Below are 27,072 nucleotides of genomic sequence, written 5' to 3'. Positions count from 1 at the left end.
CAGCAAGTCGAGTTGTTATCACATTAGGAGTTCGCAGAACACCATCACTGGCTTTATAAAGAAAATATTTTATGATTTCCTGTATACAGCTTTGCCCTAACGTGATTTACCTGTCGCCAGGAACAGATAAGATTATTGTTTTGCCCTGTTCATGTTTACGAAATTTGGGCGGAAGTTGACAGTATTTCAAATTACGCCAGAATGAAAAAGAAATGTTTAGCGGTAGAGGTGGAAACAGGTGTCGCTTTGATCGCAATTTGACATCTTTATCTAGTCTGCTGGTGGGCCTAGTTTGCAAGTAAGGATTCGTGGTGTGCTAAATTCTGGTACAGCTTTGCATATGGAGAGCCCTGCAGTTTAACAGATATTTGACATGACATTTCACATGCGTAAAGGTACTGGGTAGTCGCACTTTGTCGCCACAGTGTTTTTTCCCATTTATCACAAAATAACCATAATAAAACAATCGACCTGTTGTGAAGTGCATGTACTAAAATTAAGATTTTAATTGATTATGATTAAAACTGAGGAAAACAGTAACTGTTGGGGGTAGGAGCATAGATGAACTGCTCAGTGAAGCGTGAGCTTGTTAATTACATTCTTGAACTGTCAGTATAATCCTATAACCATCCCTGATGCCCAGTCAGTAACAACCACAACCAACGCAATGAATCCTGGGATACACTTTCCAGGTTTTTTTAGGTCATTGACCGTAATTTTTGTAATGTAGCTAAATATTTTAATTTCTTCAAAATTAAGGTCGCCGTGATATGGCTGAAATATTGCTGAAATGATGCTAACCCATAACCATTCATTCATACAAAGTTCAGGCGCTTGTCTTTCATTCACTAGGTTCGCTAGGTGCGTCTCACTGTTCTCGGGGCAAGTTAGCGGCAGACAACGCTTGCATGCCCGTTTGTGAATTCTAACATACATTGAAGACCTAGCCTTCAACCAGTATGGCATGTGAACAAGTTATCCCTGCACTGAAGTTTCCTCATCAATAAAACTGACCACTCTTGCATAAAGGAACAGTTCTTTAGTATGGCGTTGACAACAATAAGATAACAAAATCAGATAAATATATTTTTCAGCCTCAGCCAAGAAGCCACAAAGTCAACGTCCACCCCTCTAGTCACCCCCATCAGTACACCGGTCAAGAAACTTGCTCAGAATCAGTTAGAGGCCAGCCAAGAGATTTTGTTACAAAAGCCAGAACACAGTCAGCCAGAACAGCTTGCAGACAATCTCAGTGATGAACAGCCAGATGAACAAACACAGGAGGACGGTCATCTCAATCAGGGCTTGGAAACAGATAGTGAAAGTTCTCCTGCAGCAGGGGGAGATAAATGTGATAGTGAATTCACTGAATCAGAGTCCATGCATGTTGAAGTAGGATCTGAACTAAGGGAAAATGTGTCAGAATTTACTTCAAATTTTGAAGATCTTTCTAGCTCACAGATGGATTCCATCAGTGAAAGGCTGGGTGTGCCAGATTGTACCAACAGGTATCTATTTTATTTCTGCCGCGTACAAACTATTTGAATGAAACAGGCTTACTCTATAACAATGAAAGATTCTTAGACTGCTCTCAGTATTGCTCTTCTGTTATATTTTAAATATTGAAAGAGCAGTGTCCTTTTTAAATCGAAAATATGTCATGAATTCGTGTGGATGACTTTTGTGCTCTTAATTAAAACAGTTGGGTGAGTTCAAGTCCAACTCGTGCTGACTTCCTCTCCGGCCGTAAGAGGGAAGGTCTGCCAGCAACCTGTGGATGGTTGTGGGATTCCCTGAGGCTCTGCCTGGTTTCCTCCCACTGTCATGCTGGCCGCCTTCGTACATGTGAAATAGTCTGGAGTACAGCGTATAACGCCAATCAAATGAATAAAGAAATAAAACAGTTTGAAAATTAGCTTAAAGATTTCAGGTCTCTCATTATATGAGGAGAGTGATCAAGGTTTATACATGGGACAGTACTACTTGAAACAAAAGACCCTTTTTTTTGTTGTAAAAAAAATGAAATATTCAAGATTTGTTGGTGAATAGATCCCATAAAAAGTGAATAATACAGCTTGATGCAAAAAGATTAGAATTTTCTTAGGATGTTTGTATTGAATTTGTTTTTATATTATGTACAACTGTATTTGAATTATAAGAATCCCGGATAACAATAATCTGTTTTATTCCAGGAAAATGTCCCCTGCTTTTAGAAAAGCCTTACTCAGTGTCTCCTTCTATGTTCAGAAAGACAATAGGATAGTTTCTGAGGTAAACAAGATTTTTTTTTTTTGGTATATTCACAAGTTTTAATAGGTGTATTTTCTTTTCTGCATTGTGTGTCTTCTTTGTTCTTTTTAAATGAGTTAAAGTTATTTAATCCACCTCTAATTCAGCCATTTAATTTTTGTTGAATTCATTAACAAGTGTGCATTTTGGGTCAATGGCGGATACAGAAATTTGCTACCTGAAATACTACAATTCTGGAGAATGATAAAATGAAATAATAAAATATTATTTTTGTGTGTTATAGTTATCAAAATTAGGTGATTCAGACAAAGAAAAAGTAGTTCAGACACTGGCCAGATGTCTGCCTCATATAGTTCCCAATGTTTTATTGGCTAAAAGAGAGGTAAGTGTCTATTTCACATTTTAATATTTCATTTCACTTTGTGGAAAAGATTATCAAAGTACTAAGCTTTACATAAATGTTATGTGTGATAATGTACACATATTCTAAATATTTATTGATATTTACTTAAAGCATACCAACTGTTTTCTTTTTTTCTACTATTGAGCATACTACAAATTTTTTTTAACATCTTTGGTTGTGCTTAGCCCAAACGCTGATAATTATCAATACATATGCTAAGTGTCATGTATGTTTTTTTTTTCTCCCATCAGGAGTTAATCCCCTTGATCCTGTGCACAGCAACACTGCATTCCGATCCCAGTGAAAGAGACAAACTTTTAAATATTCTGTTTAATTTAATCAAAAAGCCAGATGAAGAACAAAGGTAAGACATTTCATATGATCATGAATACATTGTGATATGGTTTATTTTATGCTTTACAGCAAGATTAGTTCGTGGATTCTTATATTCTGTGTTTAATTTTTTTTTCTTTTTTTTTCTTTTTTTTGTGAAGTGCAGAAATTAGTATTTATGTTTTATGCCATGTTGATGTACTCTTGTAATGAGAAACCGCTACATTGTGGTAGAGGCCATTCTCACTTGATTTCTGGAGATACTTTTGTGCCAGGTGTTGATTTTGATCCAATATAGCCAGAATACTTTTTTTCATGCATCAGATAAATTAGATCGAAAGTGAGGATCAGCACATAAAATAATTTCTGGGAATCGCAGCTAGAGGAAGGCCTACATGACATTCAGGTGTAGCTGTTAAGGTCACCATATCCAGGAAACGTGTACCTGTAAATATCCAGTCTGTTTAGTATGATAATGTAAATTTGCATATAGATTCATTGAACTATACTTCTGTTATTTATTTCCCAAGCCTTAGCAAAACATGAAGAAAACATTACACCTGCGCTATGAAAATGCCTCAGTGGCAGGGTTGAATCTGCCTTCCCATTGTCCAGTTCTTTCACCGACCCCGATAGCACAGTTGGTAGAGCGTCCGCTTCAGGAGCGGTAGATCCAGAGTCAATCCTGGGTCGAGTCCCACCTAAGACCTAGGCGTTCAGCATGAAGGGGATAGTGCAAGGACTGGTTGATCCGTATCAGTGTAATGGCCCGGGCGGGGTGGTTTTTTTAACCTTCGGTAAGGCGTCTCAGTGAAGCAGCACTAGATAAGAGCGGTGAAAATCTGTCCTGCAACAAGAAGGCATGTTACATGCTCTCTAAGGATTCCTTCGTCGTCATATGACTGAAAAATTGTTAAGTATGACATTAATCCCCAAGGACTCACTCACTCCAACTCTTTCTTCTCTTAGGCAGATGATTTTAACAGGGTGTATAGCATTTGCGGAGAATGCAGGACAGACGAGAGTGGAGGCTGAGTTGTTACCACAGTGTTGGGAACAGGTGAGTGATTAGCTCTGAGGCCAGTTAGCCATGTCCACACTCAGCTTCCTCATTATTCGCTATGAATCGTTACATTCACAAACCTGTGACTTGGTCTTGTCGCTTGTGTTGCCTCAAAATGTCAAAGCCGCACGCAGCACAAAGAGATTTCCTGTGATTCATATCACCTCATTATGTGTGAATAGTAAACATCATAATGTCACAATTAACATAAACCTAACAGACGGATGAACTCTGACAACAGCGGATTTGCACAATGCTATTTATGAATCACATAACTAGTAAGTGACGCGCTTTGGCTTCCCAAGGTCAAAATCATCGTCTGTTATACACTTTAATGGCTTATAGTTTCTTCTGCTGTAGTCTGGCTTGCTGTCAATGCGCGTATTACGTTTGTGTTAATTTTGATATTATGTTCTTTTCTTATTGATGACTATGCGATACGAAGTCAGAATTACTTTAGGAATACAGGAAACATAATTTTGTAGCGCACAGCTTAGACATATTAAGGACAGCATACTCAAATGACTGAGTTCCAGGTTAGTAAATGGAAGAGTATGGATTTTTTTTTTTTGGAAGTTTACGTGGGTAATTGAAACAGATCTCAGATCTATTGAGTGATATAAACATATTGTTTGCTGGATAAGTGGAAGTGAACTGTTAGACATGGGAAAAACATGGTGAGATTAACACACCTGTAATTAACTTACAGATTTCTTATTTGTGCATATAATAAGCCTTTGTTCAAAGACACCTCATTAGTTTGCATTTATTGCATTTTTTCAGAGGGCAGAGATGAGAATTACTGAATCTGATGATACATGTACCTCTGGACAAATAGGAGATGTAGAAAAATAAAAAAAAACCTGTATTAATCTTGAAGTCATACTTTGGAGTGATAACATATGAAGTATTCTACATTGACAGGTGCAACATGTATGTGTATTGTTGTACTTCACTGTACTTATTTATACCTATGTGTACACTGTTACCATGTTACAGATCAGTCATAAATACATAGAGAGGAGATTGTTAGTCGCAGAAGCCTGTGGTGCACTGGCTCCTCATGTCCCGGTGAGTTATCTCCCCCTGAACAGGTTCTGTATAACGTAATTGAGAATCTCCCTAGCTTAAGAAGAGGATGTTAACAACATGTTACTGTGGAGTGGGCGGCATCCGTGGCTCATGTGGTTAGTGCGCTAGCATAATGACTCAGGAGCCTCCCACCATTGCGGTCCTTGTGAGTTCAAGCCCAGCTCATGCTGGCTTCCTCTCCAGCCGTACATGGGATTGGTTCCCATGTTTTGGTTTCCCCTACGCTCTGCCTGGTTTCCTCCCACCATAATTCTGGCCGCCGTCGAATAGGTGAAATATTGTTGAGTATGGCATAAAACACCAATCAAATAAATGAAATAAATAAATCATTATTCCATCAGGTTTAAGGTACAAATTAAAGTTATTGTAAGCTCTCTTGTGTTATGAGTTGTTGTACATGCCAAGGCTTTCAGTGAGGTATACTTTTGAACACGGCTTATGATGCCTCGGCAACAGTAATCGGTCAACGATGCTCTCTTGGCTTTTTGTGCAGTCTTACGTTTCTTTGAGAACGCTTGCCTGCAACAAGTTTGGTGTGCATGTCTACGTCTCATGAAGGAAAATTTGCCAGTAACTTTGTCAAATGTTGATGGTTTACTGCTGGCACTCGGGCTTCCTCCACCCAAAAATTGACCACCATCTTATAAGTGAAAAATTCTTGATGGCATTAAGTAACATTCATATAAATAAAAACAACATTTTATTTATTGACATTGTTTTTCTTGACAGAATGATATACGAAGCTCTCTGCTCTTGTCGATGCTCAAACAGATGTTAATGGATGACAAGGCAGAGGAAGTTCGAGAGGCGGTTGTGAAAAGTCTAGGACTTGTGATAGGTTTTATAGGAGACCGTGACAAATACGTTCAGGTATGGACTCGATGAGAGGAATGCTGGAGATGAAAATGAGATGTGAGGCCTAAATAGTGTTGAAATGGTGTTAAACCCAAAACTAACCAAAAAGTTATCCTTACCAGAGTTTGATCTGGTCATGATCTGGGTTTGCAGGAAGATGAAAAATCACTTTTCTTCCATGTCTAGGATTTATAATCCTGGCGTGTCAACGAATTCAGCTCATTTCTTGTATTTGAAATTATTGTTGGTACATGTGAAACAGGTATAGTTTTAAAAAATGAGAGAAATATATATAAAACGTGTGACTGCTCAAAATCCTAGTCTTTGGCTAAAGGTTGCGTTCTTGTAACATAGCCTTGCTAGGCCATATGTTTATGTCTGTGTACCATATATGGTGTATTTTGCACATGAGCACTGAAGACTGTGGCTTAACACCACCTCGGGAATATTAATTCATATCAAGGTGTAGTGGAAACTCATATAATAAGATCTTGATTGGCCTCTGCTCTCGTGTGAGGTTTGTGATAGGAATCCGTGATGATGGGATAGACACAAATGTATCTGATATTATAACCATGATTTTTAAAATGACATATCAGGCTACAAAAGCTCTTGCAAAGATGACAGAATCGAACAGAAACATATTAAATTTTGCACTGAATATGTCTTACAAAATTTTATCTTTTCATTATTGGCAGAAAAGATGGTGAAGTTTGTTAAAATATATTGGCCAAGTTTTGAAAGATGGGTAAAGCACGAGTGTCACTTCACGTGCGAAGTTGACAATGCAACAGTACTTTTATTCTTTTATTCCAACAAAAAATCAGTATTTAACACTACACTTATATTAGCAATTAGGTGGATTTTTGAGACAAAAAAAAATTAAAAAGACCATTACATATAGAAAATCTACTCAAAAATATCGTTACATACTGTAGAATAGAAGAAGATAGAGCCAAAATATTGGGAAAGGAACGTGAATTAGAAAACAAATGGAGTAAAAGTTACATGTATAAGATATTTAGGGAACGTATAAAAGTGCGAGTGGAGGTGAGAGCAAAGATGTGGCTGCAAATAAATGATGGTAAGAAAAAAAAAACAAAAAAAAGATTTAAATTCAAACCAGTACCAAAGTGGAAGATGGGACAGCATGCACAAGTATTTTATTTTAAACTTAAATATTACATTTCATAAATAGGTGTTTTTTTTCTCAATGTTTCTAAAACTCAAGTACAGTGGAACGTGTTTGTTATGTTTGAAGAAATGTTGAGGTGACATCAGGCCTGAAGTGATGAGCAAAGAAATTATTTATTGCCAGAGTTAATTTATAATCTCTTCACTTAAGTGTTAAGTGATAATTCAAGCAGGTACTCAGAATTCTCTTTGTGTGTTCATACAGGGTTTGGAGATGTTGATGTCTGCGCTGAACGACCCGTCGGATCGTGTTGTGGCAGCGGCTCAGCTCGTCTTTCTGCCCTCGTTTGCCCTGTGGGCGTATGAACTGGGCAAACTGGAGCACGATCTGGCCAATGTTTTGTTACGGAAGATGGAGGAACTAGTTAAGGCACATCCTTTGTTCTGGTGTAGGGCTTCACGCTTCAGTGGCACGTGTGAGACTGAGACAGGTCTAGACTAAGGTTCCAAGTCAGAAACACCACTATGATTCCTTTAGTTGGGGGTGGGGGCTGGGTGTGTTTGTGGGGCAGACTCAGTAGTGTAATAAAATTTTAAATCACATTTCTGATGAACATATATACTGTGCTTACATACATCTACACTAAGTACATGGTGAGAATTATTGTCATATGGTTTTGTGGATAGAGTAACCTCAAAATGTCAGCAGCAGCAAAGTATCAGCAGTGATAAATTTGTGTGAAATTGTGAGAAGATCAACTAGGTATCCCTTACAGGCATGACATTATAAAGATATTGTTGCATGTAAGCAGTAAAGATTCCTGGTACAATTCCTGCAATGATTGGAGGCCAAAGGACAAGGATTTTTTTTTTTTTTTTTTTGATTGGTGTTTTACGCCGTACTCAAGAATATTTCACTTATACGACGGCGGCCAGCATTATGGTGGGTGGAAACCGGGCACAGCCCGGGGGAAACCCACGACCATCCGCAGGTTGCTGGCAAACCTTCCCACTTACGGCCGGAGAGGAAGCCAGCATAAGCTGGACTTGAACTCACAGCGACCGCATTGGTGAGAGGCTCCTGGGTCATTACGCTGCGCTAGCGCGCTAACCGACTGAGCCACGGAGGCCCCCCAAAGGACAAGGAAGGGGAGGATAAAGCTCCTTTGATTTATTTGTTTATTTATTTATTTATTTGATTGGTGTTTTACGCTGTACTCAAGAATATTTCACTTATACGACGGCGGCCAGCATTATGGTGGGAGGAAACCAGGCAGAGCCCGGGGGAAACCCACGACCATCCGCAGGTTGCTGGCAGACCTTCCCACTTACGGCTGGAATCTCCTTTGAACCCACATGCCAGATAATGAACATAATGCATAATGAGCATTCATGAACAGAGAGCACAGACACTTGCCAGATACCTGGACAAGGGTGAAGGTGAAAGTTAAAAGCTATGGTGTCAGAGCAATAAGGATTCCTTGTGACCTGTCCTAGTCTCACACACGTCTTTCAGCATTCTCTTTTTGTGTGGAGGGTGTTGTGGTCATTTTCATCCAACCGTTGTTGTCCAATATCCTGTCTGCTGTGTTACTCTTCAGTTCAGCCAATCAGATGATCCACAGTCTTCACTCCACCCCTCAATCTCCATGCACAGGTGTTGGATGCACTGGTGAATTTATGTTAATTGACAACAGCAACCCTGATTGGAGACAAGATCCAGTTTTTTTAATGGCTTAATTATATCTACTGCTTAGTAGCTTATTTTTTGTTTTATTTAGTAAAAGATAATTTTATTAAAATGGCAAGTGAGCAATAAGATATTAAATTTATGTTAATTTCTTGAAACCTTAATCCTGGATTGTTGTAGTTTTTCTTCCTAAGAAAGATTTACTAACTGGTGGTAGTATTTTACAACAGCCGGCTTTCTGGTAACAAAAAATATGTTCACAAGGGGGTTTTCCATATAAGGCTTACTACTCTTGGTTATTGCAGTGCTTAATGGTGTATTACATTGCTGTTTTGGGATTGGAATGTATGTTATAAGTGTATATATATATATATATATATATATATATATATATATATATATATATGTATGTATGTATGTATTTATCATATTTTTTTTTCCAATTTAAATTTTATTTTGGTGCACTGCTGTCACAAATTATTTTATTCAGTAAATCGTGTCCTCGTCATTTTGTCTCCCAAACTTTTGTAAATGTCATAATGCAGAAAAATTTTGAAGAATTGTTGAATTATTTGTAAATTCTATATTTTTTACTGTTTGACAAAATCCACACAAATCTTTGAGTACATGTAAATTGATTCCAGTTCTTAACTTTCAGTTTTATTTGTTTGTCTTTGAAAGATTTAAAGGCTTGCTCAATGATGTGATGTGTTTCCTTGTTTGGGTATTTTGGCACACTCAGTCTTGAACATTTGCTCCTTTTTTCAGCATTAGTTGTGAGTTTTATGGGTGATGTTTTATTACAGGCTGCCCTCGCCATGCAAAAAACCACAAACAGTACCACTCTGCCATTGGATGAGAACAAGTTTGTGTTCATGATAAAGACTCTGCGAGAAGTTGTGCCATTTCTCTATCTGTCCATGTTAGAGACAGGACCGTTTGCGGGCAAAGTAGAGACTGTGATAGAAGAAGCAGAGCTGATAGATCGTGAGTTCAGCAGTCCTAACTTTCTACTTGTTTTCTCCAACCATCAGTTAACCTGTCAAAGGTCAGTGGTTTCCTGCAGGCGTTTGGGTTTCCCGCAGGCCTTCGGGTTTCCTGCAGGCACTCAGGTTTCCCGCAGGCACTCTGGTTTACTGCAGGCACAGGGTTTCCCTCATGCACTCAGGTTTACCTCATGCACTTAGGTTTTAATGCAAGCACTCGGGTTTACTGCAGGCACTCGGGGTTTCCTGCAGGTACCAGGGTTTCCTGCAAGTCTTGGGTTTACTGCAGGCACTCAGGTTTACCCCGTGAACTTGAGTTTACTGCAGGCACTCAGGTTTACTCCGTGCACTTGGGTTTACTGCAGGCACTCAGGTTTACTCCGTGCACTCGGGATTACTGCAGGCACTCAGGGTTTCCTGCAGGCATTCAGTTGCCTCATGCACTCGGGTTTGCTGCAGGCACTAGGGTTTACTGCAGGCACTCAGGTTTACTGCAGGCACTCGGGTTTACTGCAAGCACTTAGGTTTACTCCATCCATAAATGTGACAGTGAAAAATTCTCATTGAACACCATTGAATCAGTCAGTCCAGTTGGTGATGGTGTGAAATTTCAATCAAAATAATAAACCGATAAATGCATACATCACTACAGAGTAGTGGTTTATCACAGGCTTTATCTGAGTGGTTGGCTAGGTTTTAATTTCCAAATGAAGAAACGTAACTATCAGTTTATGTACATCAGCATAAATTTTAATAATTCAGCGTGTAAATTTGTCGGCCCACAGCAGTGTCCTTCATCACACATTTTTGTCCTGCAAAAGTTGAGCAAATTTTTAGTGGGAAATTTGTTTTCAGCATCTCGTTTCCCGAAGCCAGCGTCTTCACTGACTGATCTGCGCATTATTGTGGGTGACCACCATCATTTGTCTGCCCTAGTGCACCTGTTTGATCAGCACATGGAACAGGAGTGGGTGGAGCCCTGGGAGAACTACAGCTGGGTCGTCAATAACCTGTGAGTTCTAATTCTGAAAAAATACGTAAACCCCCTGTTCTCTTTTTTTGTAAGTGTTAGTGCTAACATTTTCTCCAGCTAATTATCAAGATTATTATAATCCTGAAGTCAGCTGAGAATTGTCCCAAGTTATTAAAAAAAATGTGCTGTGTCAAACTCTCAGGGGCGTTATGTTTGTAGCTTGCTAAAGGTTGGTGGCTTAACGATGGCAATCCGATTTCTTCACTGGTTTCCTTGCATTGTTCAAAAGTTTTTGTATGTTAAGTGTGATGACAACACAGAATTTTGAGAAATTCTAGACTAGTGTCGTTCAATAAATTGCAGTTGTCATTTTCTGCATTTTGGTGGGGGGGGGGCTGCTCAAGCCAGGGTATAGGGGTGGGTAAACGGAGATGCTGAATCATTAATGAAAAGGGTAGAAGAAAACCCTAATTGAGGTAAACTGATAGGAGACCTTAATTCACGGGTGTGACCATTTGCCAACTGTCACAGCCGTCGTCACTGCTCTGGTTTTACTCTGTGTTCTGTAGTCTTATATATTTATGTTCCTTCCACTTTGGAACTGGTTTCTTCCACTTTGGAACTGGTTCTTTCCACTTTCTTAGATGGTGTGGACAAGATTCGTAGTCCAGACTGACACTCAGATTGAGCTGTCAGCATCGGGTAGTTTATTTAACATCGTTTTGAGCAGTCTTTGAATTCAGAATTTAAGAAATGTCGCCTGGTAGTGTCATCAGTAACACATCGTCACTCTTGTTAATACCTCACAGAATCCCGAGACTGATTGAGATAGTGGGAGGGGTTGGCCTGACACTTCCCAAAATCATTCCTGCACTCTCATCTTTATTCTACGCAATATGCCGAACATTTGGTCCAATATTTACGGAGAAAAAAGTGAGTAGAAATGCTGGGGCATGTTCTTTTGAAGCTGTGTTTCAGCAGGTGTTTCCATGGGAAATATTTAGATTTTAAAATTTGATTTTCCATGCCACAACTGCTCTAGAAAGCCAGTAAAATCTTAGTGTTTCAGTTCTTTTTTATTTTTTTGTTCTGTTTTCTTTTGTCTTAGTGGACTTGATTTTAAAAAGCTGCAGACTGTAATTTTGCTAAAAGTTGCTGAAGGTTACTACGGAAATGACACTTTATGTGCAAAGCTCCTTTATGAGAAAAAAAAATACTCACTCAAGCCTCCTGGCTGCCTTCATAACCTAAGTGATGATGGTATGCCTTATATACTTGTAGAATACTGAAGAATCCTGAAAAATGTTGATCAGCTCTGTCTTGTTTTTAAAACATATAAATTTATAAAGCAAAAATTTTCTGCTCTTGCTATGTAGGTTTAAAGCATTTGTACAGCACTTTGCAGTCTTGCTGTCAGGAACTCCTTTATTAAAGTTACACTGATTAAAAGCATACAGATTGTGCAAGATTGAAGTATTAAAAGGATGACAGAAAATTTATGCTTGATGGCCCAGTATACAGTACAGATACAGTATACATTTATGTGGGAACTCAGAACTGTACCAGATGCCAGTCATCGGTTCGAGAAAAACAAAATCCTTCCAGAAGAAATTATTACTGGACAACCCTTTTTCCTCATGATTTCATTGGAGTGATTTGCTGTTTTCAGGTGAAGCCCAGATTTAAGGACCTGCTTGCGGTGCCTGAGGAGTTGCTGTGTACGTACATTGTGGTATTTGTACTTCATAAACATTATATTTCTTCTTCATAGACAAAATTTTGCCCTGATTGTGATAGATTGAAAATGAAGGTTTCAACATATGACATCAAAAGAACTGAGGGATGTTCCCTTGAAGCATTACGTCATCACTTAATAACTTGTTAGGGTCATTCTGTCAATTTTAACCTGGAGTAGAATATAGAGTATAGAATATTATTTCAACTAGATTAGATTGCTTCATTGAATTTATGAGAAAGATTATAGATCTGTGTTCAAAAATATTGTTGAATCATGTCAAATAGAACAATAGTGTGTTGTGATTTTAGGTATCAGTTAAATGCACTTTTTCATATGGTGTAATCGTGTGATATATTTAATGTCAAGTAGCACAATTTTATGCCGTGTTAAACATCAAGTAAAAGCACTTAAATGCCTGGGCCCCAGTTTCATGAAGCACTCTTAACGGTACCTTCACTTAACCACTACAGCAACCAGTACTGGAAGCATTACACCGTCATGGTAGTTGTGAGCTGGTAACGTTAAGAAAGCTTCATGAAACTGGGCCCTGACGTGCGGATATATTTTATGTCAGATAGAACAATAGCTTGGTATATAAAATACCCATAAGACACTTTTAAATGAGGTGTCATCCTGTGATGTATTTGCTCACAATGTCTCCTTGTCTAACCTCACAGATACGCAGGTAGCATCTGGTCAAACTGCCCTGACCACTTGTACTGTACCTGTCTACACATCCGGGGTGCTCACAGCCTTCTCAGGGGTTAGTATCTCTACAGTGTCATAATAATGTGCGCAGATATTAGATGAGTTCTCTTCATGTTTTAACTGTTTTCTGTCAGTAGCTTTGTACCAAAACCTGTTTGTCCTTGGGAATTTCTGTAGGTACTGGTGAATGATGTAGCAAGTAGACATCTGTCATTGTTAGGCTCAGTGTAAACAGTGCAGAGAAGGTGAAGTAAATTTTCCTAGTTAAGATAAATGGTTCAAAAAAATGTGTTACCTACTACTGTTTTCCATCACACATGGCCCCAACATCAGAAAACAGCAAAGTTATTGACAGGGTGTGATCAAGCCAAAGCAAGCCGGCTAGACTGGACATTACATAGCCACATATCTGACACAAATGACTATAGGAATGATGGGAATGAATTGTGCCATAGTAACTGTGCGCAACACCATATGTGGCCTCAAAGACCATAGAGCTTCCTCCGGCTGTAAGTGGGAAGGTCTGCCAGCAACCTGCGGATGGTTTCCTCCCACCATAAAGGCTTTACCCAGTTTCCTCCCCCCATAATGCTGGTATCAAAGACCATAGAAATTAATTTGATTAATGTATAATTCTTACGAAGTCATTTCAGCCTGTGTAATAAAAGAAATAGATAATATAGAAATGTAATAAAATATACATATGAACAGGTATATCTGTCTTTATCAGCCAACTATTGTGAACTTTGTAGCATGCCGCACTGGCATCACTTTATTGCATTTCAGAAAAATAAGGCGGGGTGCCTTACTTGCCTTCGGTAAGGCATCTCAGTGAAGCAGCACTAGATAAAAGAGCGATAGGAATCCGTCCTGCAACAAGGAGGCACATTACATGCACTCTGAGGATTCCTTTGTCATCATATGACTGAAAAATTGTTAAGTAGGACGTAAAACCCCAAGCACTCACTCACTCACTCATTCAATAATGCACAAAGTTTTAGTGGCAGGTTCGCTGGCGAGTGTTTTAGCTAGCGGACCTTGTGGCCTGATCCTTGATGCCAGATAGACCTAATAGGATTTCTTGTGCCCTGTCTTTCAAAATATTGAACAAATGATGTCTGAGACAAGTGTATGTAACAATAATGTTTTTGTCTTTTTTACAAATAATAGCTTGTAGACATAATAAGTGTTGAAAGCCTTTATTTGAGCCATAGTGTAAGTCATGTATAGGCTGTCAGTCGGTTGATTGGTTGAGTTTTCATCAGTGCACACATCTTTCTCAAACATTTCGAAGAAATGGTAATTAACAGTTGAGAATAACATTTCTAACAATATTTTTGCTTGAATGCCAATCTTACATTGTAAGGAAATGTCTCGGGTTTTAAGGCATTTTATGTTCAACAAGGCAAGTTATGGCAAGCCAAAACCCATAGGTGTCACTTCTATGTGTTCAGCCCAAGTGCAAAGCACACTTAAAATGCCACAAAAACAGGCCGTGTTCATGTAATTTTCACATTCTTGAAGTGAATGTGTAGTTGAGTCTGTTATTATTAAATTTGTCATGACTAGAATTTTCACTGAAGTAGCATTTTAAGCTCTTATTTTGTGAGTTCTGCTGGCTCTGTTATACAACTCTGAGGTTGGTCAGCTACCCGTAGGTCTGCCAGATTTGGTGGTTCCAGAGAGTTTTATATGTAGCCAGCGAGCAGTGCACATGTATCAACTGTTCTGACTGTAGGCATTGTGGGTTCAATCCTGACCTTGGACAGGGAACTTACAGATTTCCCTGCTCTCATTGTTCATTGAGACTAGGTGAGAAAGTGTGGTTAGTTGCGCTCGTGGAGCTGTTTGCGCAGTCTTGCATTCGTAGATGACCACTTGTCTTCTCCAGCATGGGTTGTTCATGGTTGAACGTCACTGGTTAGAAAGTTTGTCAATAAGTTGCTGAAGGTCAGTGGCTTATGCTGGGCTCACCAGTCAGTAAATTACCTAAAGTCTTTGCCATGAGCACTCCGTTTCCTCCACCCATTAAACAAACTATCATGGAAGGGTGTGACATTAAATGTGAATTGTATACATAAATGAACAAACATACTTACTTTTTAGCACAGAAGGTAAAAGGGAGCAAGTAGGGGCTTCCGTGGCTCAGTTGGTTAGTACGCTAGCGCAGCGTAATGACCCAGGAGCCTCTCACCAATGCGGTCAAGTCCAGCTCATGCTGGTTTCCTCCCTAACTGTACGTGGGAAGGTCTGCCAGCAACCTGCGGATGGCCGTGGGTTTCCCCCGGGCTGTGCCCGGTTTCCTCCCACCATAATGCTGGCCACCGTCGCATAAGTGAAATATTCTTGAGTAAGGCATAAAACACCAATCAAATAAATAAATAAATAAAAGGGAAGAAGCTGTTTATGGTCATACTATTGTCATGACCACCTCACTTTAGTCTCTGTTCTGATGAATCAGAATCACCATTGACTTGTCTGTCACTGCTGGGGGTCCCATGCCTTAGAATGTCAGCCATCATTTATTTACACTTTCTTTTGCTCCCGGATATTTTTTTCTCTCTGTTCTCTGAAAGGTAGATGAATTATTGATTGTTGCCCAAGCATGTTTCATTTTTGATTTTTGATTCAAAACATGGCTTTAGAAGCTCACCAGACTTGTGGGTTTTTTTTTCATAGTTCATATTTCTAAAGTCACCTGTCATTTGTTGGCTTTAACGCAAAAGGTTGCATTTTTAGATGCAAGTAAACATAATAAAATATTGCTTTTGATAAAATGAGTGATAGTGATGGAAACATTTTTCGATCAAATACAGTAATTGGAACTAGTAAACTGTTAAAGTAAAATGAACTGTTAAAGTGAAATTTTTAAATATTTTTCTGTTATACCTGTGACTTGCTTACCTTATGGTTGATCCACCTTATGGGGTCATTTAAGAGTTTTTAGTTTAATTGCTTAAGTGTTGGCATTAAAAATATCATTTTAAGGCCTTTATGTGCGTTTCAGAGTGAGTTTTTATGTACCAAACATTTGGTGAAATAAGGATATGTGATGGTAACATTTATGACCAGTTGAATGACAAGTCAAGTGTTTTGATTGCAGGAGGAGAGTCAGAAGCAGTTGACCCAGTTTCTTCAGGAAACCTTGACAACAATGGCACTGTGCCAAGCACCCCTCGACAGCCTGAAAGCCACCTTCCAAGACCTGGGGTAAGGAAATCAGAATCAAGGTTGCTAATGTTGTCTGGTAGCCTGTCATACAATCCATAGAATCACTTGACCATTGACCATCAACTTTGACCACCAATACAACATCATTTCTGGTTGTGTCAGTACTCCCTAATATTCTTGGACAGGAGCGACCTCTGGTTTACATTATTATATTTCGTGCTTTTGAGGAAATCAACCTGAATTATTGATGGGAGCTCTGGGGGATACAGTGTTTAGTCTTTGTCTTTAGGGGCTTGCTAATTTGCCAGTGAAGGCTCACTGGGTCTCATTTACAGAGTTCTGGCTTGGTGTTACAGGTGAATGTCGCATGTTTATCAATTCTGAGTTCTCTTGTTGAAGCCTTTTACATTAAGCCCGATATAGTGAGGTAAATAAATCACTCCTATTAACAAACGCCAACATGGTGAAGACCACATATTCCCGCTAAGTGTAGATCTGACCAGAGACATACATGTAGCGGAAGTAAGAATGCATTCCGCACAGACATGGTGCTCAGAAGTACAAATAAGCACACACTCTGTACAGACATGGTGCAGACTGCATATTCCTGCTAAGTGTAGATCTGACCAGTGACATACATGTAGCGGAAGTAAGAATGCATTCCGCACAGACATGGTGCTCAAAAGTACAAATAAGCACACACTCTGTACAGACATGGTGCAGACCACATATTCCCGCTAACTGTAGATCTGACCAGATACATACATGTAGTGGAAGTAAGAATGCATTCCGCACAGACATGGTGCTCAAAAGTACAAATAAGCACACACTCCATACAGACAAAGTGCTCAAAAGCACAAATAAGCACACACTCTGTACAGACAAAGTGCTCAAAAGTACAAATAAGCACACACTCCATACAGACAAAGTGCTCAAAAGTACAAATAAGCATACACTCCAGACAGACAAGGTGCTCAAAAGTACAAATAAGCATACACTCCAAACAGACATGGTGCTCAAAAGTGCAAATAAGCACACACTCCATACAGACAAAGTGATCAAAAGTACAAATTAGCACACACTCCATACAGACATGGTGCTCAAAACTACAAATAAGCATACAATCCATACAGACATGGTGCTCAAAAGTACAAATAAGCATGCACTCTAGACAGACAAGGTGCTCAAAAGTGCAAATAAGCATACACTCTAGACAAAGTGCTCAGAAGTACAAATAAGCATACGCTTCAGACAGACAAGGTGCTCAAAAGTACAAATAAGCATACACTCCATACAGACAAAGTGCTCAAAAGTACAAATAAGCATACACTCCATACAGACATGGTGCTCAAAAGTACAAATAAACATACACTCCAGACAGACAAGGTGCTCAGAAGTACAAATAAACATACACTCCATACAGACATGCTGCTCAAAAGTACAGATAACCATACACTTTGTACAGACAAAGTGCTCAAAAGTACAAATAAGCACACATTCCTTACAGACAAAGTGCTCAAAAGTACAAATAACCATACACTTTGTACAGACAAAGTGCTTAAAAGTACAAATAAGCATACACTCCAGACAGACAAGGTGCTCAAAAGTGCAAATAAGCATACATTCCAGACAGACAAAGTGCTCAAAAGTACAAATAAGCATACGCTCCAGACAGACAAAGTGCTCAAAAGCGCAAATAAGCATTGGAAGTGTAGTGATGTCCTCTACTGGTTTAAGTGGTGGGAATAATGGCTAGGTCAAAGTCCACAGCACATCAAAAGTTTCAGTTCAGAATGGTGAACCATTGTGAAGAAGTCCAAAACATGATTATGAAATTGATGAAATTGCCCTCGATGTGAACTTGATCTGTAATTTGTTATGGCAAAGCCATCTGTTCTTCCAAGTTTCCATTCAATATGATGAACCACTCTCATTATATGTTAATTCTGTTCTGTGAAGAACTGACTTATGAGGTGTAAAGCAATAGTTCCCAAGAGGACTGATAAGGTTGACCAGTCAGGTTGCATAAGTCTGCTTGTAGCTTCATTTGATTTAGCTGTGTTATTACATCAGGAGATCTGCCAGGTACCTGGACTAGAATGATGATTTTCCCTCAGGCTGCAGTTTCCACCAACAATGCTGAAACCTATTAACAGATAATCAGATTAATAGTGCAGTTGGTCAGTGAAATCCTCCACAGAATATTCGGCTTTACACTTTGCTTTTTTATTTCACCATTAAGTAAATATACCTCATAATTTGCACAGTACTATTAGGCTATTCCTACTATGTCTCCCTGTTGTTATGTGTTCTCAGATCCACTAACAGCCACCATGATATTTTACTGGGAGTATTATGGGATGGCGTGGTGCACACATCAGCACAAGTCAGATGTGTAGCTGCTAGATTGTTTGAGGTAAGTTACGATTTATTCAAAGGATACATGTATCCAGGTCTCCACTGGCTCTTGAAATCTTGTAAAGTATATTGAGTTCTGTTGAAATGTTTATTTTGGGATATTAAAGCCCATTGTAAATATCATATTGGCGTACTTAAACTGAATGGCTTATGAACGCACTGAAATACATAGGACATTAGATACTTGAAAGAAAAACATTTTCTGTCATGGGTTGGAACCAAGAGCATTTCTGTTCACTGGAAGGAACCATTGAACTATGGTCTATAGCATAACAGTCGACATCTGTTTTCTTCTTCCAAGAGTAGCTCTCATAAAACATATCTGTACCCTTCCTTTCACTAAAACTGAACTGGGTCTTGTAGCCACAACAAAAACTGGCCAAGAGGACATTGTTTAATTTTCAGAGGCTGGAACTCCCTCACCACAAATCTGACTGCAGTTGTATAGTTGTACATGTAAATGAAATACTGTTAAGTCATGCATACACCGCCAAGTTTTACATAAGCAAAATACACTGAAGTCCCAAATTCAGTGCCATTCAATGAATGAATGATTATGGCTTAATGCCACATCGGCAATATTTCAGCCATATCGTGGCGATAGTGCCATTCAAAGCACTGTACAAACCAGTTATCCTGTACCCAAAACTTGATAGCATTTAAAGTAGGATAAAATATGTTGGACTTTTTGGATCGCTTTTAAGTGTTGTGACATTGCATAACTTTCTTTTTAAAGAATTTCCCTTATTTGTGAACAAAATATTTTTTTGAAAAAATAGCTATTTTCTGTAAAACAATACATGTATATGATATACTACCTTTATGTTCATTCCAATATGTTTTAATGGACTTAAATTAATTTAATTAATTTGAAAAACATGTTCTGGAAAACCCACTATAGTAAGTATTGGCTTTTTGGGAATTTCTCATTTAGAAAAAAATATAAAAAAAAATAGTTTGTTTCTTTTTTGTCTTGTACACTTATATGTACACTTTCATGGTTGTGGCCATTGTGAAATCAGATTTGGAAAACTGTAAAAGATTTTTCAGAAGGGATATCAGAATGAATCTCTACTTGTTTATTTTGTTGACATTACAGCTTCTGATCCGTGGTTTGACAGAAACAGAGCTGTCCACACGAGTCATTCCTGCCCTGGTGACACTAGCCAATGATCCAGAAATGTAAGTACACAAATGTACAATGTTGTTTTACTGAGCAAATCACAGAATCATCTCTGTATTAACATCTTCAAACTGCTCTGAAAATATGCTTTAATATACATTACCTTTTGACGTAAATATGAACACACTGAAAGCTGAATTTAAAATCTGTATTTTATAACCATATGAAAACTGATAAATATTCATTTGTGATACATGTATCTGTGTAAATCATGATGTTTGTATGGTTTATTTGCAGATCTGTACGAGTAGCCACCATTCCTGCCTTGGGTACCATCATTGAGAATGTTGCTAGTCGAGAGGTTAGTATTCAAGAATATAAGCAAACATAACTGTGTTAAAATAAGCTGCATTCTAAGACACATCGGTCAATCAAGTTTCAGCATCCTGGTGTTGAGTGAACTGTAGGTTGTTTGTAGTGTTTCCTTGTTGATGCTTCAGCGTCACAATTAATAGAACTTCCCTGATATATGTAGATACCATGTACATATAGATATGACCACAGAACCACCCTGTTATTAGGAGACACCATGTAGATGTGACAACAGAACCAACCTGTTATTAGGGGACACCATGTAGGTATGACAACAGAACCAACCTGTTATTAGGAGACACCATGTAGATATGACAACAGAACCACCCTGTTATTAGGAGTCACCATGTATGTATGACAACAGAACCACCCTGTTATTAGGAGTCACCATGTATATATGACAGCAGAACCACCCTGTTATTAGGAGACACCATGTAGATATGACCATAGACCCACCCTGTTATTAGGGAATACCACGTAGATATGACAACAGAACCACTCTGTTATTAGGAGACACCATGTAGATATGACAACTGAACCACCCTGTTGTTAGGAGACAGCATGTAGATATGACCATAGACCCACCCTGTTATTAGGGAACACCATGTAGATATGACAACAGAACCACCCTGTTATTAGGGGACACCATGTAGATATGACAACAGAGCCACCCTGTTATTAGGGAATACCACGTAGATATGACCATAGACCCACCCTGTTATTAGGGAACACCATGTAGATATGACAACAGAACCACTCTGTTATTAGGGAACACCATGTAGATATGACAACAGAACCACCCTGTTATTAGGGGACACCATGTAGATATGACAACAGAACCACCCTGTTATTAGGAGACACCATGTAGATATGACAACAGAACCACCCTGTTATTAGGAGACACCATGTAGGTATGACAACAGAACTACCCTGTTATTAGGAGACACCATGTAGATATGACAACAGAGCCACCCTGTTATTAGGAGACACCAGTGTAGATATGACAACAGAACCACCCTGTTATTAGGAGACACCATGTAGATATGACAACAGAACTACCCTGTTATTAGGAGACACCATGTAGATATGACAACAGAACTACCCTGTTATTAGGGAACACCAGTGTAGATATGACAACAGAACCACCCTGTTATTAGGAGACACCATGTAGATATGACAACAGAACTACCCTGTTATTAGGGGACACCAAGTAGATATGACAACAGAACTACCCTGTTATTAGGAGACACCAGTGTAGATATCACAACAGAGCCACCCTGTTATTAGGAGACACCATGTAGATATGACAACAGAACTACCCTGTTATTAGGGGACACCAAGTAGATATGACAACAGAACTACCCTGTTATTAGTAGACACCATCTAGATATGACAACAGAACCACCCTGTTATTAGGAGACACCAGTGTAGATATGACAACAGAACCACCCTGTTATTAGGAGACACCATCTAGATATGACAACAGAACCACCCTTTTATTAGTAGACACCATGTAGATATGACAACAGAACCACCCTGTTATTAGCGAACACCAAGTAGATATGACAACAGAGCCACCCTGTTATTAGGAGACACCATGTAGATATGACAACAGAACTACCCTGTTATTAGGAGACACCAGTGTAGATATGACAACAGAGCCACCCTGTTATTAGGGAACACCAAGTAGATATGACAACAGAGCCACCCTGTTATTAGGAGACACCATGTAGATATGACAACAGAACTACCCTGTTATTAGGAGACACCAGTGTAGATATGACAACAGAGCCACCCTGTTATTAGGAGACACCATGTAGATATGACAACAGAACTACCCTGTTATTAGGAGACACCAGTGTAGATATGACAACAGAGCCACCCTGTTATTAGGGAACACCAAGTAGATATGACAACAGAGCCACCCTGTTATTAGGAGACACCATGTAGATATGACAACAGAACTACCCTGTTATTAGGAGACACCAGTGTAGATATGACAACAGAGCCACCCTGTTATTAGGAGACACCATGTAGATATGACAACAGAACTACCCTGTTATTAGGAGACACCAGTGTAGATATGACAACAGAGCCACCCTGTTATTAGGAGACACCATGTAGATATGACAACAGAACTACCCTGTTATTAGGAGACACCAGGTAGATATGGCAACAGAACTACCCTGTTATTAGGAGACACCATGTAGATATGACAACAGAACCACCCTGTTATTAGGAGACACCATGTAGATATGACAACAGAGCCACCCCGTTATTCAGAGACACCATGTATAGATATGACAACATGACCACCCTGTTATTGGGGGACACCATCTAGATATGACAGTAGAACTACCCTGTTGTTTGGAGCCACTGTGGGGATGTGACAAAAAAACTACCCTGTTGTATGGAAACACCATGTAGATATATGTGGACACCATCTGGGTATGACAGTAGAACTACCCTGTTGTGTGGAAACACCATGTAGATATATGTAGACACCATCTGGGTATGACAGTAGAACTACCCTGTTGTATGGAAACACCATGTAGATATATGTAGACACCATCTGGGTATGACAGTAGAACTACCCTGTTGTATGGAAACACCATGTAGATATATGTAGACACCATAGGATCTGTGTGAGAAACATGCTAAAGGAGAACCCCGGCGCTTTTATTTTCATACTAAATGTTCCCTAGATACTATTTTTGCTATGGTAGTATGTGAACTGCATTTAAAAAAGTATTATTTTTAACTAATACCCTCTGTAAAAAACCTGTTAAAGTTTGTCCATCTGCTTATCTTGTCGACCGCTGAGCCCAGGTCAGATGACGTCATGCCGTGAATACCTGGCGGGATTATGTGTTAAAAAGCTCTGCAAAGCATTGACAAATCCATGCATCAGGCCTACGTACTAGGTGCTTTTCCTGAAGCTGTCATATGACTAAATCTATAATTACCCCTTTGTGTACACTTCTTATTTAACACCCTGAAAATCATATAAATGTAAGTAAAACAGTTTTACAACAAATATTTAAAAAGTTACCAGAGTTGTATTAGATCCTGGAAAATCATGTTGGCTACAGCAGAGGGAGGGGGCAATATGATGACCGATTTTCACTCATATACCGGCCACTGTAGATGGCGCAAACGCATTCCTGTCTGATTTGTCTGACATGAATCAGATATTCATGGAATTATGTTAACAGCCATGGAGAATTTGGCGCAATTTTGCAGTTTTTCTTGCCAAGTCAGGCGATAGGCCTGCCTGCTACAACACTAGGATCCATGCAGTCGAGCCAGCTGATTGTGAGTTGCAGTGACGAGAAGAGTCTGTCGCTCAACATTGGTGAAAGCAACAATTGAGTTACTTTTGCATGTTTTAAAAAAGTGTCAAGGGCAAAAATAAATAAGGCTTGAATGATATTGAATGGAAACAGCGATTGGTAACACATAAAAATGCCAAATTAAATTTTGTCTGAGTTCGCGTAACGGGCTTCAATGTACATCATGCTGTGGGGTATCATGAGCGCACAGTGGCCTGTAAACAAGGTGTAAACTGAACCGGAGGGCCGCCCTGTAGCTTTGTGGTCGTTGTGGGGCAATGGCTAGCCCCCCCACACTTTATGTCTAAATGAAACAAACAAGTTACAAAGCAAAATTCCTTCATTTTCGGAGTGAAAATCTGGACTTTTTCTTTTTCATTTGGCTTTTTAGGGCGAGGGGGTTATAATCTTTATCCTTCGGCCATTTATTTCAGTAGGCATGGCTGAGTTAGCACGTCTCATGCGACAACAATCAAGTACTCCATAATCAAAGGGTGTTTTTGATGAGATCTGGTCCATATTTTCTCAATCTGGGGTATTTTTAGGCCATGTATGCAACTTCACAGTACCCTGCGTCACAAAGCTGAAATTAGTTGTAAAATTATAGCCACTGTTGCCTGTTGTCTGTGTTTTACACCTAGAGAAGCCTCACATGACCTCAAGGTCAACAGTGACTCCATTGTAGTGGAGTAGATTTTCTGATGTTTGATCACCAAATTTTACTGTTTTTCCTCTGTTTTCGATGGTTTATATCAGAATTGATTCAGGGGACATCAAACCTGCTATCTGCAGTTTGTAAGGTCCAGCGCTGGGATCTACTTTAAGCCTTTTTGTAGCTTCAACATATAGCAGTAGAAAGCTGTGTTGTTGTAGCAATAGTTTTTTTAGGGGGATGGGGTTTTTTTTACATTCTTGTGATTAAGGGGTCGTCATTGATGATTACATCTACCTCGTAGAGTTTTACCCATTGAAGGTTGAACTTTTTAATTGGTTTTAGTTTATTTTCTTTGCGAATGCTTTTAAGTCATTCGATTTCAGTGTAAAAATGTACCAGTTATATTAACTTGACTGTTTGCTCTAGTAAACACATCTTCTCTAGAAAGCCTGTAGCTACAATTTCTTGTACACAGGGTCTTGTGACTGTTTTGTTACACAGGCCTACCTACATGCAGGAGGACAAGAACCGTATTGATAATTAGGTCCTTCTGACGAGTTTACCAGCTTAGTCATCTTTTTTCTGTTTTGTGGACACACTTCGTTCCCCTGATTTCTATAAGCCTTTCATGTAGAGCTACAGTTTCTTATGAAAACATCTATCTACCGATACTGACAGAAGCTTATTGTCTCTCTAGCTACTTTACCAGATTTATGGATCGTCAAAAGTTTACCTAATTTTTGGACTTCATTTTCTGTGGTATACACATTATCTGTAGAAAGCTTCCCCCCATCTATATTAGTACTAGGAGCCTATGGCACTGGCGGAACATGGCCGCACGAGGAGACCACCAGAGAGACTGTGGCGGAATGTTTAAACCATCCACAGACACTGACTGTTGTCAACTGAGTATTTGCTCAGCCAATCATAGGATTGCAGTAGCCACCCAAAGAATATGCATATCAAAGACCATTGCCCGCAATGACGTCTTTTATCGCTGCAGTGATTTACAGCTCTATTACATGTATGTACGAAAGTCACTGCTCTGCAATCTTCATGCATGTGATAAATAGTCGTATTTTTGTGACAGGATAGTAATTTTGGCAATCCTTGTTGATTTAATATATTTATTTATTTCTTTGATTGGTGTTTTACGCCGTGCTCAAGAATATTTCACTTATACGAGGACGGCCAGCATTATGGTGGGTGGAAACCGGGCACAGCCCCGGGGAAACCCACGATCATCGGCAGGTTGCTGGCAGACCTTCCCACATATGGCCGGAGAGGAAGCCAGCATGAGCTTGACTTAAACTCACAGCGACTGCATTGGTGAGAGGCTTCTGAGTCATTACACTGCGCTAATGCGCTAAACAACTGAGCCACAGAGGCCCCTGTTGATTTAATGTTTGCCCTACCTACTAAGATAATAATATATGTGTATGACAGTTTCATTTTACTTTATTTTCGGTTTAGAGGTCAGTATTTGAAGGTATCATCTCACCTGAACATTATACCATTTTTTATGCAAGTCCTCAATCAGACGAGCTACCAGTGTTCTCTGAATGCCATGTTATTGAACAGTTAAAGTGAAATAATGCCCCCTTTATATCAACCTGACAAAAAATTTACGTTAATATTTGGATTGTTCAATGATAATAAGCATGCATATTAAACAGCAGGTGAGTTTATATTGTGTGATTACGCAAATAATGTCATTGGGAAGACCTGACACTAAGTCATTGTACATTTTTTATGCCGTTACATGCATGTCAGTTGTGATAAATGGTATGTGGAAGTTTTGCAGTCAGTGAATGACATGTGGCCAGTTATGGGTTTAATCAGGTAGTCAGTTAATCCATTATCAACAGATTTGTAGTGTTTCACAGTCTGTCATATGTCTAGAGTTCCTGTTTGTTCAAGTGGAGATCTAAATCAATTTAGATTTTGAGTGTGGAAATAAGGCAAATATTTTTTAATGTTAAATCATTTTTCTGCAAATACATGTAGTTGTTGCATTAACATAGACATCTAATTTTGCATGTTTTCACTTTGTATTCAGTAGTAGTTTAAATCCAGCATTGGTCTCACTTGTATTCACTATCTGTCTGTGTATTGTTTTCACTTGTGTCAGTTAGCTGGTGAAAGATTTTAATGGGTTTAGAGGCTAGGCTAGCTATGCAGCCTCTTTGTCTACATCAGGAGGGCAGCTGATTTGTCGTGGGACTCACATACACCACATTGAAATGCTGGGTGAATTTGAGAACCTGAACCGCTTAATTGCTGTGCAGGTTTTCATTCCACGTGTCAGAAACTATGGAGATGGGTACACACAAAAAAAGGCATTATAGAATTCCCTGGGCTTGTATCAAGTAAAAGCTGAACCTATCCATCTTGTTCCCAGTCTTGCTAATGCTTGTAACAGGGAGAGACTCAGCAATGGGCCATGCTCGGCTTGCGTTTTGGTCAGCAAGGCTTCCGATATATAAGGCCTCAGGTTTCTGAGATCTTATAAGACCTTCACTGTAGTGTTGCTTTTACAATTAATTATATCGGCCTGTAAACGTGCAAAAATTATTAAATTCACCTTTGCTGACTGCAATGCTTTAAGTTTTTCTCATGTTGGCAAAATGTTTATTCAAGCATATTCTGTGAGCCTTTTTTCTGTGTAGACTGATAAAATTATACTTTTTGTGAAGGCCAGAAGTTAGAAAACCCAACCAATATAGTTTTGTCTCCAAAGGCAAATTAAAAAGGTACACTGAAAGTTGGTCCTTCA

At 39.1% G+C, this 27,072-nt stretch overlaps 1 protein-coding gene across 1 annotated transcript in view; it reads left to right on the top strand.

The window, feature by feature from the left end:
• LOC135465894 (RAB11-binding protein RELCH homolog) overlaps positions 1-27,072 on the top strand; it is a 98,620-nt gene that overhangs the window by 7,525 nt on the left and 64,023 nt on the right. The window contains 17 exon segments of the mRNA XM_064743265.1: positions 1,095-1,508; positions 2,193-2,271; positions 2,534-2,632; positions 2,905-3,017; positions 3,956-4,046; positions 5,049-5,120; positions 5,871-6,011; positions 7,396-7,560; positions 9,627-9,807; positions 10,662-10,818; positions 11,589-11,712; positions 12,449-12,497; positions 13,195-13,280; positions 16,329-16,435; positions 18,713-18,812; positions 19,914-19,996; positions 20,235-20,298. Of these exon segments, the coding sequence (XP_064599335.1) occupies positions 1,095-1,508; positions 2,193-2,271; positions 2,534-2,632; positions 2,905-3,017; positions 3,956-4,046; positions 5,049-5,120; positions 5,871-6,011; positions 7,396-7,560; positions 9,627-9,807; positions 10,662-10,818; positions 11,589-11,712; positions 12,449-12,497; positions 13,195-13,280; positions 16,329-16,435; positions 18,713-18,812; positions 19,914-19,996; positions 20,235-20,298 (2,125 nt within the window).

Source organism: Liolophura sinensis, chromosome 5 (genome assembly GCF_032854445.1).
Source record: "Liolophura sinensis isolate JHLJ2023 chromosome 5, CUHK_Ljap_v2, whole genome shotgun sequence".
NCBI classification, from domain to species: Eukaryota; Metazoa; Mollusca; class Polyplacophora; order Chitonida; family Chitonidae; genus Liolophura; species Liolophura sinensis.
The sequence above is the reverse complement of the archived record's forward strand: the minus strand, read 5'-3'. Positions and strand labels throughout refer to the sequence as shown.